Here is a 15,782-nt window from a genome sequence, read left to right on the forward strand (position 1 = left end):
GAATTGCTGCCATCAGCTAAAATGAAAGGTCCTTTCTGAGAGAAGGTTATTAAATTCTGAAAAGATTTTGAAGACAGACATTTTATCTTTTGGAACAACATGGACTCCTTTATTGTTCTTATTAAAGTTTATTAGTAGAGTAAAAAGCAGTTTCCAGTGCCCTCTACTTATGCCACAGATTAGTATTAAAGAGATATAATTCAACACTAAATCATCATTCAAACTGTCTTCTGATTAGATCTTTATTAAACATAAAATTAGGTCTATGTGATTAGACCTTTGAACATGATATAAAATTAGGTCTCTGGCTATGAAAGAGAGTGATTTGATTTTATAGTGTGTGTGTGTGTGTGTGTGTGTGTGTGTGTGTGTGTGTGTGTGTGTGTGTGTGTGTGTGTGTGTGTGTGTGTGTGCGTCCACACATTAAGGTCGGCAGCGCTGAATGAAGCGAGGATACAGGCAGACATCACGGATATGGTGTCGGTTCAGCAGCCAGGTAAGGAATCGCTCCAGTCCCAGACCATATCCACCGTGAGGACACGTGCCAAACTTCCTCTGCAACCCACAAACATTAACATGCTTACATTCTGAACATCTGAATATGACAAAGAATATATAAAAGGTATGACAAAGAGCTAGGCAATATATCAAATATCCAAGATGATAAATGTTAGCATTTCAATTGCATTTTCAAACTATTTCAATTATCAATTTATTTCATTTAGTTCAGTTTATTTAATGAGCAATATGCCTGCATCATCACAAAAAATGTCATTTGTCGAAATTAAAATACTTTAGTAAAAACATGTATGTATATATTGCTGCTTATTTCTATGTATTGTACTGGTGGATGTGGATGTAAAATAAAATTATTTACTATTCTTCCTGAAAACATGACTATGGACTATCTGATTATTATTTTAATACAGTTTACTTGTGAATCAATTATTTTAGATATTAGATTGAATCTGTCTATTTTGAATTTTTTTTAGATCATTTTAAGGTTTTTAAAAATATATATATTCTACTCAGCAAGGCTGCATTTATTTGATCAAAAATGCAGTAAAAACAACTAATTTTACAATTTAAAATGACCCTTTTCTACATTATTATAAAAATGTAATTTATTCCTGTGATCAAAGTTGATTTTTCATTACTCCGGTCTTCAGTGTCACATGATTCTTCAGAAATCATTTTAATATGCTGATTAGCTGCTTAAGAAACATTTAAGATTGTTATCAATGTTTAAAACAGTTGTCCTGCTTCGTATTTTGGGGGAAACCATTATACATTTAGTTTTTTCAGGATTCTTTGATGAATAGAAATATTTTACTTCATAAATGTCTTCACTGTCACATTTGATCAATTAAATGCATCCTTGCATCCTGAATAAAAGTGGTCATAAATAAAACACGTATATCCAAACTTTTGAATGGCAATGCATATGAAATATAGCCAATAGGCTGTTACCTGGTCAGTGTACCAATAGTAGGGTGTGGAGTCGATTCCCTCTCTCTTATACCCTTCCAGGAGCTCCTCAGCATCCCAGATACGCATAGAGCCTCCCACAATCTCACCGACATTGGGCATCAGCACATCCACCTGACAAACAAAAACTTATGAGCCAATTATAACACAATTCTGTTGAATACTGCTCTCATACAGATGAATTTATAAAGACCTGGATAAAATCAGCCGGAATGTGAAAACATTTTCCTAAAGGCTTATTTATATTTAATTAAAGTAAGAAAAAAATTGTTAATGTTTTCTTTCTTAATTATGAGACTGTTACAGGGCTTTTGTCCTTTTGCATATTTATTTACATCAGTGGAATCTCACTGGTCCACATAACTGCATGATTAGACACCAAATATATGTTTTGATTGACTGTGATTGCATAAAAAATACTGTTGTTACTGCAATTTTTTTTGTGGCTGATTAACGACAATTCCTGACCGATTCAGTGAGGCGACGGTCTTCAGGGCAGCGCTGCATGTAGAAGGACTTGATCTCAGCAGGGAAACGACACAGCAGAATGGTCTCATTAATGGTGTCAGTCATCTGTCGCTCAGGGGCTTCTGGGATATCCTTTAGCAATGACACACAATAGCCAATTATCCAAGCATTTGTAAGTGAGCACTCTTGGCAATAACGTACGAGGCTCAATATAACAAACCTCTCCAAACTCATAAAATTTCCCATCATCCTTCTTGATGTTGTGCTTTTTTAGCCACTCAATGGCTTCAGTGTAGTTCATCCTCTTGAATGGTCGTTTGGGAGGCTTGAAGTCCTAGAGAAAAAAAAAAAAAAAAAAATTGTATTGTACAGATTCCAGAGCCTCCATACTTGGTTGTGAATTTCCCTGACCCTTCCAGTCATTGTGACAATGTTGTTATACTTAACTAAAACTAAATATAATTTTAATAATATTTACATAAATTAAAATAAGGGTTAACTGAAACAAGACGAGTAAACGATTGAATTTAATTATTATTTTTAAACCACTTTATTATTTTATTTTAGTCAGAGGCCAAAGGCAACATTACTTATTTTAATTTTAAGTGCTAAAATGTTACTGAAAAAAAGACTGAAAGACTGAAATAAAAATGAATAAAAACGAAATGTCCAGAGCCTCCATATTTTGATGAATTTCCATGACCTATCCTGTCAATTGTGACAGTAGTGTTATCGTGAACTAAAACAAAAAATATATACATTAATTAAAATAAAATGAATCTAAACTGAAATAAAATAAAAGACAAAAAAACCAACAACATTATTTCAGTTAGCTGCCATGGTAACATTTCTAATATTCTAATATTTACAGCAGAAGAGCTAAAATTCCTAAAATGAAATAGGTTTTGGAACTCAAAAAATAATTTAAAAAAATGTTTCTAAACATTTTAAACACTGTAATAGTACATTGAATAAACTAAAATAATATGAGTTCTTCTTTCAGTTAAATCAAACCAATTAGTGAACCGGTTTGAGTGATTTAGTGAGATGATTTTACTTGACACAAGATCAATATATTCTACAATAACTATACAAATGAAAATCCTCTATAATGAGTTTGATTTCCATGAATTTTACAGGCCTGAACAACATAATCCAGGCCTAAAAATATAAATATGATAATTCCAGGTTTTCCATGACTGTGATGCTCAAACATATGATGCCCTTGTGTGCCAGGGGTTGTACCGGGTTGAGGTCGTAGAGCAGCTGCGCGACAGGAGACTTCAGGACCCTGTCAACCACGTCACACACCAGATCCTCCAACCTGTTCAGAAGGTCTTCATACGTCATGAAGGGACACTCAGCCTCAATGTGGGTGTACCTGAAAACATACAAACACATGCATACACAGAGGCACATTACTCTTTTGCATAATTCTGCCTGTTTGAATGAATATTGTCAATGGTGCCAGACTCACTCAGACAGGTGTCTGCGGGTGCGCGACTGCTCAGCGCGGTATGACTGGGCGATGCAGAAGGTGTCGCCGAGTGCAGGGATGCAGGTCTCCAGGTACAGCTGAGAAGACTGTGTGAGATACGCATTCTCACCAAAGTAGTTGAGACTGAAGAGGGTGGAGCCGCCCTCCACCTGCGTCTGCACCAGAGTGGGCGGAGTTATCTGACGATGACAACAGAAAAACCTGTGTTTAATAAGCATCCTGTGGCTTTTTCAATTTTCAATACCTAAATAAAAACAGTTGACATAAAAAAAATGAAAATTATTTCTGTTAGGCACATTTTAATATGGATGCACATGTAAGTGTTAATGTTGACAGGCATATTTGATTTAGTCTTAGTCTTTATCTTGAGACAAAAATGCTTAATAGTCTTAGTCACTTTAATTTTAGTAATCACAGTAATTTTAGTCATTTGAGTCTTTCATAGTTTTAGTCTAGTTTTAGTCTACGAAATGTCAACTTTTACTCAATACTTTTTATTATTTAATCAAGCTGCAGTTACCAAAATTTATTTTGATAGCTATTTTATATGTCGTTTTTTTTTTTTTTTAACAAAAATAGTCATTAATTCTTCTCTCTTTAAACCAAATAAATTAAGCTTGTGATAAATTTGAATCAAGGACTGAATTTGGAAAAACTTGAATAAATTATGACAATTTTCCTTTTTTGTATGATTTATCTGTTTAACAGTAGTGAAAAGGGAGCAACTTATAAAAATTATACATGTTCATATATAATATAGATTATATAAAAAATAATGTATACATTTTGAAAAAGAAGCACAATAAGACAAATACGAAAGAGATACAAATTAAACTAGTTTTTCAGATACATTATGTTTACTTAACCTTTGTAAATTTATTTAACATCTTTTGTTGGTTAACAATAATGACAAGGATAGGTACTTAAATAGGAATACTGTCCCTTTAAGATGGAAGGCATTAATGTAATACTGACATGTTCAATTTTCACCCACAAGTTTAAGTTCACTTAATCGATAACCAAGAGTTTTTACATAAGATACTGTCACGCTGTCAGGTCTCTGTTTCCCTGAGTCTCCACTAGTGGTCTCACTTGCCCATAGGCACCTCACCGCAGGCACTAAAATTCCCACAAAGCCTTGTCCCTTCATCACAGTAATTGCACTCCTGTTAATTGCACTCAGGTGTCTTCACTTGATAGTCATTACCCTGCCTATATTAACCGGTCCTTTTCTGTTTGTCTTCATGGAGTCCTTTCTTTCCGTCACCCAGTTTCCTCACCCGTTGACCCTCCAGAGTCGAGTCAGGTTCCCATTGACCCTCCAGAGTCGAGTCAGGTCCCCGTTGACCTTCCAGAGTCAGGTTAAGTCACCATTGACCTTTTAGAGTCAGGTCAAGTCGCCGTTGACCTTTTAGAGTCAGGGCTAGTCACCGTTGACACTCCAGAGTCAGGTCAAGTCACCGTTGACACTCCAGAGTCAGGTCAAGTCACCGTTGACACTCCAGAGTCAGGTCAAGTCACCGTTGATACTCCAAAATCATACATTTCTGTGTGTTAAGACACTGCAGGCAGTGGTGTAGTGCTAATCTGTTTTCTTAAGTAAAGTAAACATTAGCCAATTTCTCCTGTGCAGGGAGTAGAGAGCAGTGAAAACTGTGTAGGGACCCTGCCAATCGAAACACAGTTCATTCATTCATTAAACTCTCTTCTAATATGCTGGTAACTCAATCAGGTGTATTAAACAAAAGAGACATGTAAAGTATCACAAGGACCAGGACTAAGAACTGCTGCTTTAACACATAGCTTAAGGAATGACCTCGCAGTAACCCCGGCTGAAGAAATGATCCCGGAAACACTGCGTGACCGCAGATCGGACTTTCAGGATCTTGGAGACATTTTCCCCACGGATCATCATGTGCCTGTTGTTCAGCTGCACGTCCACATCAGACTCCTCATTCAGGAGGTTATCAGCGCCGCCCGCCGGAGCGAGACCGATCAGCTCCCAGAAATCACAGTGCAGCTCATGGCCGCCTGGAGCCTTTCAAAAAAACAATAAATAATAATAATAAAAAAATAAAATAAATTAGTTTTAGATATCATATAGGAATGATAAAGATTTGAGGATAAATAAATATTGAGAGAACCTTAATTCCTAGATGAACTAGAGGTTATTAATATTACTCACATTAAATTAAAATCATATTAATATTAATTACTTAATCAGTTAAATCTTTTCTCACCTGTTTGCCCTCAGGAACAGGTTTCACGGTTCCATACAGAGCAACAGTGCTCTCCGTAGACAACACCTGTCCATTATAACACTGACACTGCAAACAAGACAGAGTCATCTCAGAGACTTTTTTAGCTAGACTGTACTGTCTATATATATATATAAAATGTAAAAAATTATATAATTTCAGTTATCATTTAGTTTTTAGTTTTTTATTATTATTATTAGGGAATTGCCCAGCCTTAAGTATAAATAACTACCTGTTTTGATAACCAGCAGGATTGGTAGGACTAATAATTTTGTAAAATTTCAACAAAAACACACAACAAACAAAAGTACCAGTTTATCTGTGAGAACACACTGCAGGAAACCAGTTCCGTCACGCAGCACAATAAACAGGAGGTTCTTTCCTGAGAAAACATGTGCACACCTATTTTAAAACAAACTATATTTTCATCATTTTCATTGAAACTAACTGACTGGACTAAAAAAAAAAAACTGCTGAGAAATTCTGGATGGTCATTTCAGGCTTGTTTGGTGGATGAAAAAATAAACCTGCTCACCTTGTCTGCGTAACCGATGGACCCAACCAAACACCTTAACCCTCTGCTCTCTGAGTGCCTCCAGCGTATTAATTTTCACCTGAATATAACAAAATAAACCAGAGAAACTGACTTGATGATAAAGAGGAACACTTTTCAACAATATTTGAACTGATGGTTCAATGGGATTTAAAAAGCCTTCATGTAAATACATCAATCAATTTGATTAAAAGGGTTGGTGAAGTCTATAAATAATCAGTTTAAAAGGAAAATATCAGCCATGTAAACCGTTGAACACAACTACATTCTCAGCCTGAATGAAAAATGCTGTTATGTGCCATGATGTGGATATTTACATTGTATGAATGCAACGACTGCGCAATTCAAAATAGATTTCGAATTCATTGACAAATTTTATGCCCCACAACATTTAAATTTTTCAAATTGCTTTGTTTCTTTTTAAGTGGCTTTGGATTAAATAATCTGCTAAATGTATAAATGTAAATGTAAAATGGCTACATCTAACATTTCCACTTTGATAGTGATTGATCACAAATCACTATTAGAATTTGTTAACAAAATATTAAGAACCATTTCATTTTGTTTATACATTATATCAATTACAGCCCCTACCACCTACCCATTCTCACTCTGTATAATACTAATATTAAACTATTCAGCACCTTTCATGTATAAAATGCAGGTCAAAGTGCTTTACATAAAAGCATAATAAATCAGTGCTGTTATACAGTCAATATTATATTATTTATGTAATTCAGGAAAAACTCACGGTTTTGGGTTCAGGAAGGCTGGGGTCGTTCTTGATGACGATCTTTCTAGCTTCTTCCAGATTCTTCTCTCTGCGTTCAGCATCTTCAGCCTGTCAGTCATGAGATCAGACAGACAGAGGTCAAAACAGACATACAGGACCCTGACATGGAGCTCGGTTTACTGGACAGGAATTATGGGTCTACAAAGGGCAGATGAATAACAGTACCTCCTTCTTATCTTTGCTGTCACCCTTCATTTGTTCTCTATTAAGGAGCTTTTTTGTGTTCTTCATTTGAGTCTTCGAGATGACAGCCCAACGCTATCAACATAAACAAACAATGTTAAAACAAAAGTTTTAAATATTACTGGGATTCACTAGAGGTACAGTTTTATTCCTATAAAACGTTAGCAAGTTATTTTTAACCACCTTAAAGCATGTTTCTTATGCAATATATATATATATATATATATATATATATATATATATATATATATATATATATATATATATATATTAAATAATGCATGACATTAAAATAATTGAAATGAGCACACATGTTGTCTGCACTACGAAAGCAAACATGTACATTTGTGATAACGTGAGACTTTAGATTAGGTAACACATTATATTAGGGAACACATATTCACTATTTATGAAGAGTTTTCCCTCAATAATCTCATAATGTACAGCTTTAATTGTTAATAAGGTCCAGAGTTCTGGACTCATTTTTTTGGTATGAGCACAGGATTTGGTTGCAATATATATATATTTTTAATCATAGTTACATGGTAACCACAGGTATAGAATCTGGGTATGCAACATATGCATGCGCGCACACACACACACACACACACACATACACAGTAGATATACATTATCTCTTTTATCGAAAGACTATCGAAAGTTTGCCATTCTTTACATTGAGAATACACAATGCCTTAAATTAAACACCAAGGCCATTGTGGATGAATTTGCAGAAAGGCCTGGATAATTAAATCAAATTATTAACAAGTAAAACAGGTGAGTAGTTTTCTTCTCTCTCTTTTGGGGTTTTGGTCACTGTGCCACGTGTTTGGATTAATTTAGTAAATTAGTAATTTAGTAAATATGACGGCATTTTAGTGCCATAATATTTTTAAAATAAAGTAAAAATAGTGAGATTAAAGTTGTTATATTGCGAGAAAAAAAATGTATGTTAAAATTTCACCTTAATAAAACAAAACAACAAACAAAACTGGTGGTTTACTGAGTGATTTATGAAAATAATAAAACAATTTCAGCAAAGTTATAGTGGTGTTTCTGAGGTAAATGTTATGTTACAACTGTTATGACTATTCACAAGCTGTTTTATTGATGATTTTCTAAACACTGACATATCATTCGTTTTAAGTTTTAAGTTTTTTTTTTTTCAACATGTCTTTGAAATTAATTAATGTTTATCTCATGCTGGAACTAGAAATAAGGACAAAATTATTTATTCACAGATGAAAGAAAGATTGGTGGGATATCTAACTTGTAGAACCTCTTTCTGTATATTATATTCATATTGAACATGAAGCGATGAAGGATGCTGATCTCCCGGAGCACCAAATGGTCCTTAAATCGTGAACACAGAGATGTTATCCTGGAGTAGGTGCAGTTCCCTATCTGTCGGTCACTACGAGTTATGTCGAACGACATATGGGGTCTCACTTGGGAGGCCAATCATCTCTGAGTTTAAGAGAAAACGGCAATGAAAATTAGCTAGTGGATTTAACATACCTAGGCCACTCCCCATGCCTACTGGTATAAATAGACGACAAGTGCATCCACTCAATTGAATTTTGCTTCGGAGCTGAGTAGTTGATGCAACTCACTACAAAGCCATTCATCTGTGGGTTCGAGCTGTTCCTGGTCGGTGTGCCAGAGCAGTACAGTCGTGTCCCTGTGACGGCGATTCTAAAGTGCAGTTTCTAAAAGAGCAGTTTCTAAAAGAGCAATCACGGATGATTCACGTCTTTTTCAAGATGCTGTTTCGTCTGTGTCCTTCTGGATCTCGGGAAGAAGCTCAACATGCTCACCTTCTCTGGTTTAAGAACCTGTCTTTTACTTTAGATTGTTTACTCAATATTCACATAATTTTGTTGCTGCAAGGCGAGTATAATCTGACTCCTGCTGTGGCTCTGCAGCTCAGACCATACACTCACACAAATGTGACCACGTCAAATTTGATCTTGCACATTCTCAATCAACAGTCACAGCCTAGAGCCCTGCGTTAAGTTTAGGTATTGAGTTGGGTTAAGAGATCCAGAATATGGTCCTGCAGAATTATGCATTAACATGTGCCTAATACGTGCTAATAAACAGCCAATATGGTAGTAACATGCATGATAATAAGCAACTAGTTAATAGTGAGAACTAGACCTTAAAATAAAGGGTTACGTGTAACTTTTTTTTTTTTCATTTAATGTTAAGATTTTTTTTTTTTTTTCAAACAAGATGAGGTAATATTTCCTAAATTACAAAATACTATCTATAGACTGGGTTCAATGAAGGTTTTATTTTTAAAAATACTTTTATAGTCAGGGTTCAAGGTTCTAACACTTCTTGTCAAATAACTTTGTGATGTATATTCTTTTTGCCTGTTGCAAGTTATTGGTTAGTGTTATTCGCAGATTTCACACCTCTCCTTCCTTCTGTGAGTCCACATAGATCACTGGAAAAGGTTCTTTTCCCGCAAATAACAGTGCCTGAAAAGATTACAGAGAACATTTTGGAAAACAAAATACAGAAAATAATCTGAATCATCATTTAAACTGTATTTCCTGAAAAAAATGTAATGAATCAAGCACCTTGAGTGGAGTTTGAAAGGGCTTCTGCTCTGATCCATCTCCATCCACATCACTGCCCTGTGTTTCAGACACATACAGCTCTTCTGGAGGAACAAACAACATTAGCTTTATCATTTCACCATTTTACACGCAGACCCAGAGTTGACCTCACTTCTAAAAAAAGCTCAGGTGCTTTCTAGTGTGCTACCTAGGGCACTGAAACTGCTCTTTAATGTGTTTATTTATGAAAATGTGCAGCAGTAATATTTAAAAACAAAGTGCCACACTGAACCTATCAGATTTTTTAATTTATTACTAAATATAACATCAGTGTATAGATTAAATATTGATCAGCATATTCTGATGCAACCCTCTGCATAGACTTTGTAAATTTAACCACTAGAGCAGTATAATTATGTATATGAGTACAGTATTGTTGTAGAATGCTAAAATATCAATATTAGTGTAGTACAGTAATATAAATGAATACCATATTAGTGTATTTATGTAGTATATTGATCTATATAAATTCATTATTGATGGTACACTGAATAATATACATAACTAATGTGTGGTGTATTGCAGTATATATAAATATAGTATGTGTATAGTGCAGCCTTATTTTTCACGTAAGAATGGCCGCAAATGTGTAAATTTAATGTATCTGGCTTTCTGTCATTGGCTTCTGATTATTTTCAGCTGTACATAAGCTCCTTATGCTTACTGCTTGAAACTGCAAACCTGTGTTTTGTTTTAACCATATTATTGTAATGTATTGTCTTAATTATAAACATACTTCTACTGACCTATGAATTTATATATTCTTTCATTCAAGAGAAAGCGAAAGACCAGAGTGCATTCGTAAGTGATTGCATGCTTTAGGCACCGGGTTTGTGGCTAGAATGGAAAAAGCTACAGTCAGAAGTTATCAATAAGTCTTATTAGCCTTATTAGACTGTCTTACAGTTCAGTACACTGACTGAACTGCTGTGAAGAGATAACTGAAGATGAACACCGAGACGAGCCAGATAATGAGCGAAACATTGACTCGTTCACCAGTAGTTCTTTCGGACAGTTCGATTCAATAAACCGGTTGAAGAAAACGGTTCACCGGTCCTTTTGCACTCTACGTAATTGCGTCATTGGTGATGATTGCCCTTGATTCAAGCCTTCAGTTTTATCCGAGCTTATATAATTAGCACAGAATCAGTTCAGAATCAATCACCAAAAGAATCAGTTCAGTTCAGATGCTCTGTGTTTCGGTCTGCTTCACGCTGAATCACACATGCACAGTATCATCAGCTCATCGGTTTTTGAATCTGACGCGTCGTTCGCGAACCAGATATCACAAACTGCTTTGTTTTGAACTCTCTCACAACAGACACGGAAGAGAAGACAATGCTGAATAAAGTCATAGTTTTTGCTATTTTTGGACCAAAATGTATTTTAGATGTTTCAAAAAATTATAACTGACCCTCTAATGTCACATGGACTACTTTGATGATGTTTTTCTTACCTTTCTGGACATGGACAGTAGACGTACACACAGTTTCAATGTAGGGACTGAGAGATCTTGGACCAAATCTAAAATATCTTAAACTGTGTTCCGAAGATAAACGGAGGTCTCACTGGTTTGGAACGACATGAGGGTGAGTTATTAATTACATAATTTTGATTATTGCGTGAACTAACCCTTTAAGTGCATAGAATACAATTAAAATTTGGACCGGCCATATGTCTGTAGTGGTGCAGTGGATCCGCACCGTTTCAAATGATTCAGTTCAATTTTGTGAACTGGTTCAACCGGTTCACTAAGAAGAACCGGTTAACCAGAGGTGGACAGAGTACACAGCTTCATTAATTGAGTATTACATTATTTCTCACCAGTAATACAATTTTTCACTTGCCCACAAGGCAATAGCACAATGGTAACGCTTTGACAAACCTCTGCTAGTTGTTTAATGGATTTTTTTGCACCCACATTTGAAGTTGACTGTGTTAAACACACCGCATACTCAAAAACATCAAAGCAAATGCTCAGCTTACATTAATATGTAATATCAGAAAAGAAGATTCAGCTAACAATTGTGTGTACATGTGAGTTTCTCTGTTTTTTCATAAATCAAATCAATAAACCTAAACCAGCAAAGAAGGCAATATAGCAATGTTTTGACACACCTCTGAACCTGACCGTGTTATACACGCAGCATAGAAGAGAAAATAATAATGATTAAAGGTGTTTAGGTCAGCGTACAAAGAAGGAAAAATTAAATTCAGCTCATTTGAGTGACAGAATTAAGCCCCTTCCTCTCAAATTGACATACAGGCAAAAGGCAGGAGAAAATACTTTCAGCTGAATAACACCATTCTCACACACACAATCTATGTGTGACAACTCTGTGTGTGTGTGTTTGTGTGTGTGTGTGTTTGTGTGTGTGTGTGTGTGTGTGTGTACTGTACTTCAATTCAATCAAATGTCATAAAGTCTTTGGCGGAAAGCCGAATGTGATTGCTAATAGGCTGTCCCAATCAGCGGCACCTGCTCAATCCAATCATGTTTGAGAAGGAAACAACAAATTGAGGGTTTCCAAGATTTTTAAACACACCGAGATTTTTAAACACACCAAGATTTTTTCGTTCACATGGATCATGGCCTCCTAACAATCCCCATATTTGCTGAATGGCTTCATCACACTGTCTCCCCTCCACCAGTAAGCTGGTGTGTGGTGAGCGTTCTGGCGCACTATGGCTGCCGTCGCATCATCCAGGTGGATGCTGCACATTGGTGGTGGATGAGGAGATACCCCCTGACTATGTAAAGCAATTTGAGTGTCTAGAAAAGCGCTATATAAATGTAAGGAATTATTATTATTATTATTATTATTATTAATCAGACACCGCTACGTCACGTAACAGCAACAAAAACATGAACAAGCACCTAACCCTAACCCTAACTGAACGATTGTCTTTTTAACAACTAACATTAACACATATTAATAAATGTATTATTCCATGATCGTTTGTGTACCACACACAAGGTTTATATAGTCCGTGACTTCTTCTCCATTTTAAGTGTATCTCTGTGGCAGAATTACAGCGCCACATGCTGGTCTGGCATGTATACTACATAGTTTTGTGGTTTCGTGTGGACGTGGATTTTTCTTGAGATGAGGAAAAAAAAGATCATAGTGGGTTAAGCTCTGTCTCCGTGTGGACGGGGCGAAGAAGTAACGGGTATTTACGGTCATGGATAGAAATGTAGTGGAGTAAAGAGTGCAATATTTGCCTCCCAACTGTACTTGGGTAAAGTCACGAGTACTCCACAAAAATGATACTCGAGTAAAGTACAGATCCCTCAAAATTGTACTTAAGTACTGTACTCAAGTAAATGTACTCCGTTACTGTCCGGCTCTGCAGTTAACTCAGACACTTTGTTCGCGAACAGGACATCATTAGTACAAATGGAAGAGATTTTGAAACTTAGTTTATTAAATCTCTGCGTTAGTTGAATGAGCCTTTTCTTTGAACAGTATAAAACCTCAGTTACTGTGTGCTCACGCAGAGCACAGCATGCAGTTTGATTGCTGAATGGAGGATGACAGACAGCCGCAGCCGAAAGAAGAGTTTATGTGAACTTGAATTTAATGACTTCAAAATTAATCTGTACCCCATATTGAACAGCTTCAGAACACTTGAAATATGTGCACAGAAACCTTTTGGTGCTTTATAATCAATAATACAGAATAGTATACGCACAATATCGGATTTGGATCGGTCTCATATGACCGATACCTGATCCACAGAAAATGCCAGTATCGGAGCCGATACCGATCCTGAGAATTGGATTGATGCATCCCTTGTCCCAGTCCGCCGCTGTTTAAAAATCTGGCAGTACGCCAACTTCACCCCAACCAGAGTTAGTTACCAAACTGGTTTTGCATGTGTTTCACAACAAATTTTGTTAATTTTACATTTAAACACATGAATTAGATATGGCAAGATTTTAACACATTAATATAAATAAATAAATAAATCAATCAATCAATAATCAATGGCCAAATACATGACTGGAAAAATAGTCTACAGGTGCATTTTGAATTGTTTTAGCTAATCATCTGGTTATAAATGTCATTTAACTTTTACTTTCTAAGTATTTATTATCATATGCAGTAAAAAAAAACAGCAACACTCAAGCACTGTAAAAGGTTTTGCTACAAACTCAACTAAGGGGCTTCTCTCCTGATTTCAAGAAAATTTGTTCAAACTTCAGAACTATACATGAATTGTACAGCTGCTAGAACATTTAGCTTCCTAACTGAACTCTTTTTCACAAATTTAACATAGAAATAAAAACTGTATAACAAATAATAACACAGGTCTTTCTCTCGTATTAAGAGCAAACAACAAAACAATTGAGTGCAGCCATAATCAAAGTAGGCTACTCTCTCAATATTCAAAGTGCAAACAGAGTAAAAAAAAATAGAGCTATAGACAAATACACAACCTATATATATATATATATATATATATATATATATATATATATATATATATATATATATATATATATATATATAGGATATATATATATAGGAGCCTATATATTTTATGTAGCCTTTGCGTGCTTCAGGGAGTCGCGCTCAAATTAAAACGGATGTTTAAATCTTGTTCGAAGCCTGTCTTTTTTACTTTCGGTTTCGATTTAACTATCGTGCGAATTCTTTAGGGCATTCTACAATACAATATATTCATTTTGTCAGATGCTCTGCGACAAATGCTACTTTAATGTTTCTTATGGGCCAGAGAGGGTGTTTTTTCGCGCTTAAGTAAATTTAAAATAATGATAAAAAAAAAATAGTCTGGCCAGTCCGAGGACCCTGCACACGCGGGCTGCAGTCCAGGCAAGCATCTTTAATCTGAACCAAATTATGAAGCGCTATTCTAAATAAAGTGGTAATATTTTTCTTCCAAACCATCTAAAAAAATTGTAATGCCTGAATAAATACATATGGTGACATTAAATGATATTTCCTAAAAAAAAAAAAAAATTCCCAAACCCCTTTAATGACTTTTAATGTTCGCGAAAACCCTGTATAAAAGACCTCTCCCGCTCTTACAAGAAAGATAAAGTGGATAAGTTAGCGGGTAATGAACTGGCTTTCGCACATTCAAAGAAAACAGCTTAACGTTACTTCCGCGTTGAAAAATTACAGCAAAAGGACAGCATGATCTGACGCAACCCTGCAGACAATAATGCAGCACATACAATGTCATTAATATCATCAAACTCACTGATTGACAACTGATCCACGCCCTCGTCTGCCATATTACGCTCTGTAGACCGCAGAGTTGAGTCCAATTCGGGTTGAGTCCTGCCGTCTGACCTTTGGCCATGTACTAGACTCACGCACACGAGCTGCTGGGATAGACTTCCAGAAAGGGGCGTAACACGAAAGGGGGCGTAACTTTTTCTTATTCTGCCATTAGTCAACTGTGGCCTAATTGTTAGAGATTTGGACTTGTAACCTGAACATCGCAGGTTTGAGTGTTGGTGCTGGCAGGAGTTGTAGGGGGGTGTTAATGAACAGCACTCTCTTCCACCCTCAATAGCTACCCATGGCTGAAGTGTCCTTGAGCAAGATGCAAGACACTGAACCCCCATTTGCTCCCCGGGCCCTGGATCTATAGCTGCCTACTGCTCCGGGTGTGTGTTCATTTCTCACTGCTGTGTGTGTGCACTTAGATGCATGGGTTAAATGCAGAGCACCAATTCCGAGTATGAGCTACAATCACTGATCTATATATATATATATATATATATATATATATATATATATATATATATCACCATCTTCTGTGATGGAGTTTGAAGATAATTATTCCTTTCTCACATAATTCCTTATTTTCTGTCCATTAATCTGTCCATTTTTTTTTTTATGGAAGCGTTGGTGCACTGAACACCCTGTTTTTATGA

At 35.8% G+C, this 15,782-nt stretch overlaps 1 protein-coding gene across 1 annotated transcript; it reads right to left on the reverse strand.

The window, feature by feature from the left end:
* Positions 1-347: 347 nt before the first annotated feature.
* On the reverse strand, positions 348-15,251 carry LOC127933489 (asparagine--tRNA ligase, cytoplasmic). Its single transcript, XM_052530521.1, has 15 exons — positions 15,101-15,251; positions 9,830-9,912; positions 9,662-9,727; positions 7,224-7,316; positions 7,017-7,106; positions 6,248-6,326; positions 6,024-6,094; positions 5,695-5,781; positions 5,271-5,492; positions 3,434-3,633; positions 3,202-3,337; positions 2,177-2,290; positions 1,957-2,088; positions 1,471-1,602; positions 348-555 (listed from the first exon to the last, which is right to left on the reverse strand). The coding sequence occupies exons 1-15, from the start codon at positions 15,132-15,134 to the stop codon at positions 424-426; spliced, it is 1,671 nt and encodes a 556-aa protein (XP_052386481.1). The 5' UTR covers positions 15,135-15,251; the 3' UTR covers positions 348-423.
* Positions 15,252-15,782: the final 531 nt, after the last annotated feature.

Source organism: Carassius gibelio, chromosome A17 (assembly GCF_023724105.1).
Source record: "Carassius gibelio isolate Cgi1373 ecotype wild population from Czech Republic chromosome A17, carGib1.2-hapl.c, whole genome shotgun sequence".
NCBI lineage: Eukaryota > Metazoa > Chordata > Actinopteri > Cypriniformes > Cyprinidae > Carassius > Carassius gibelio.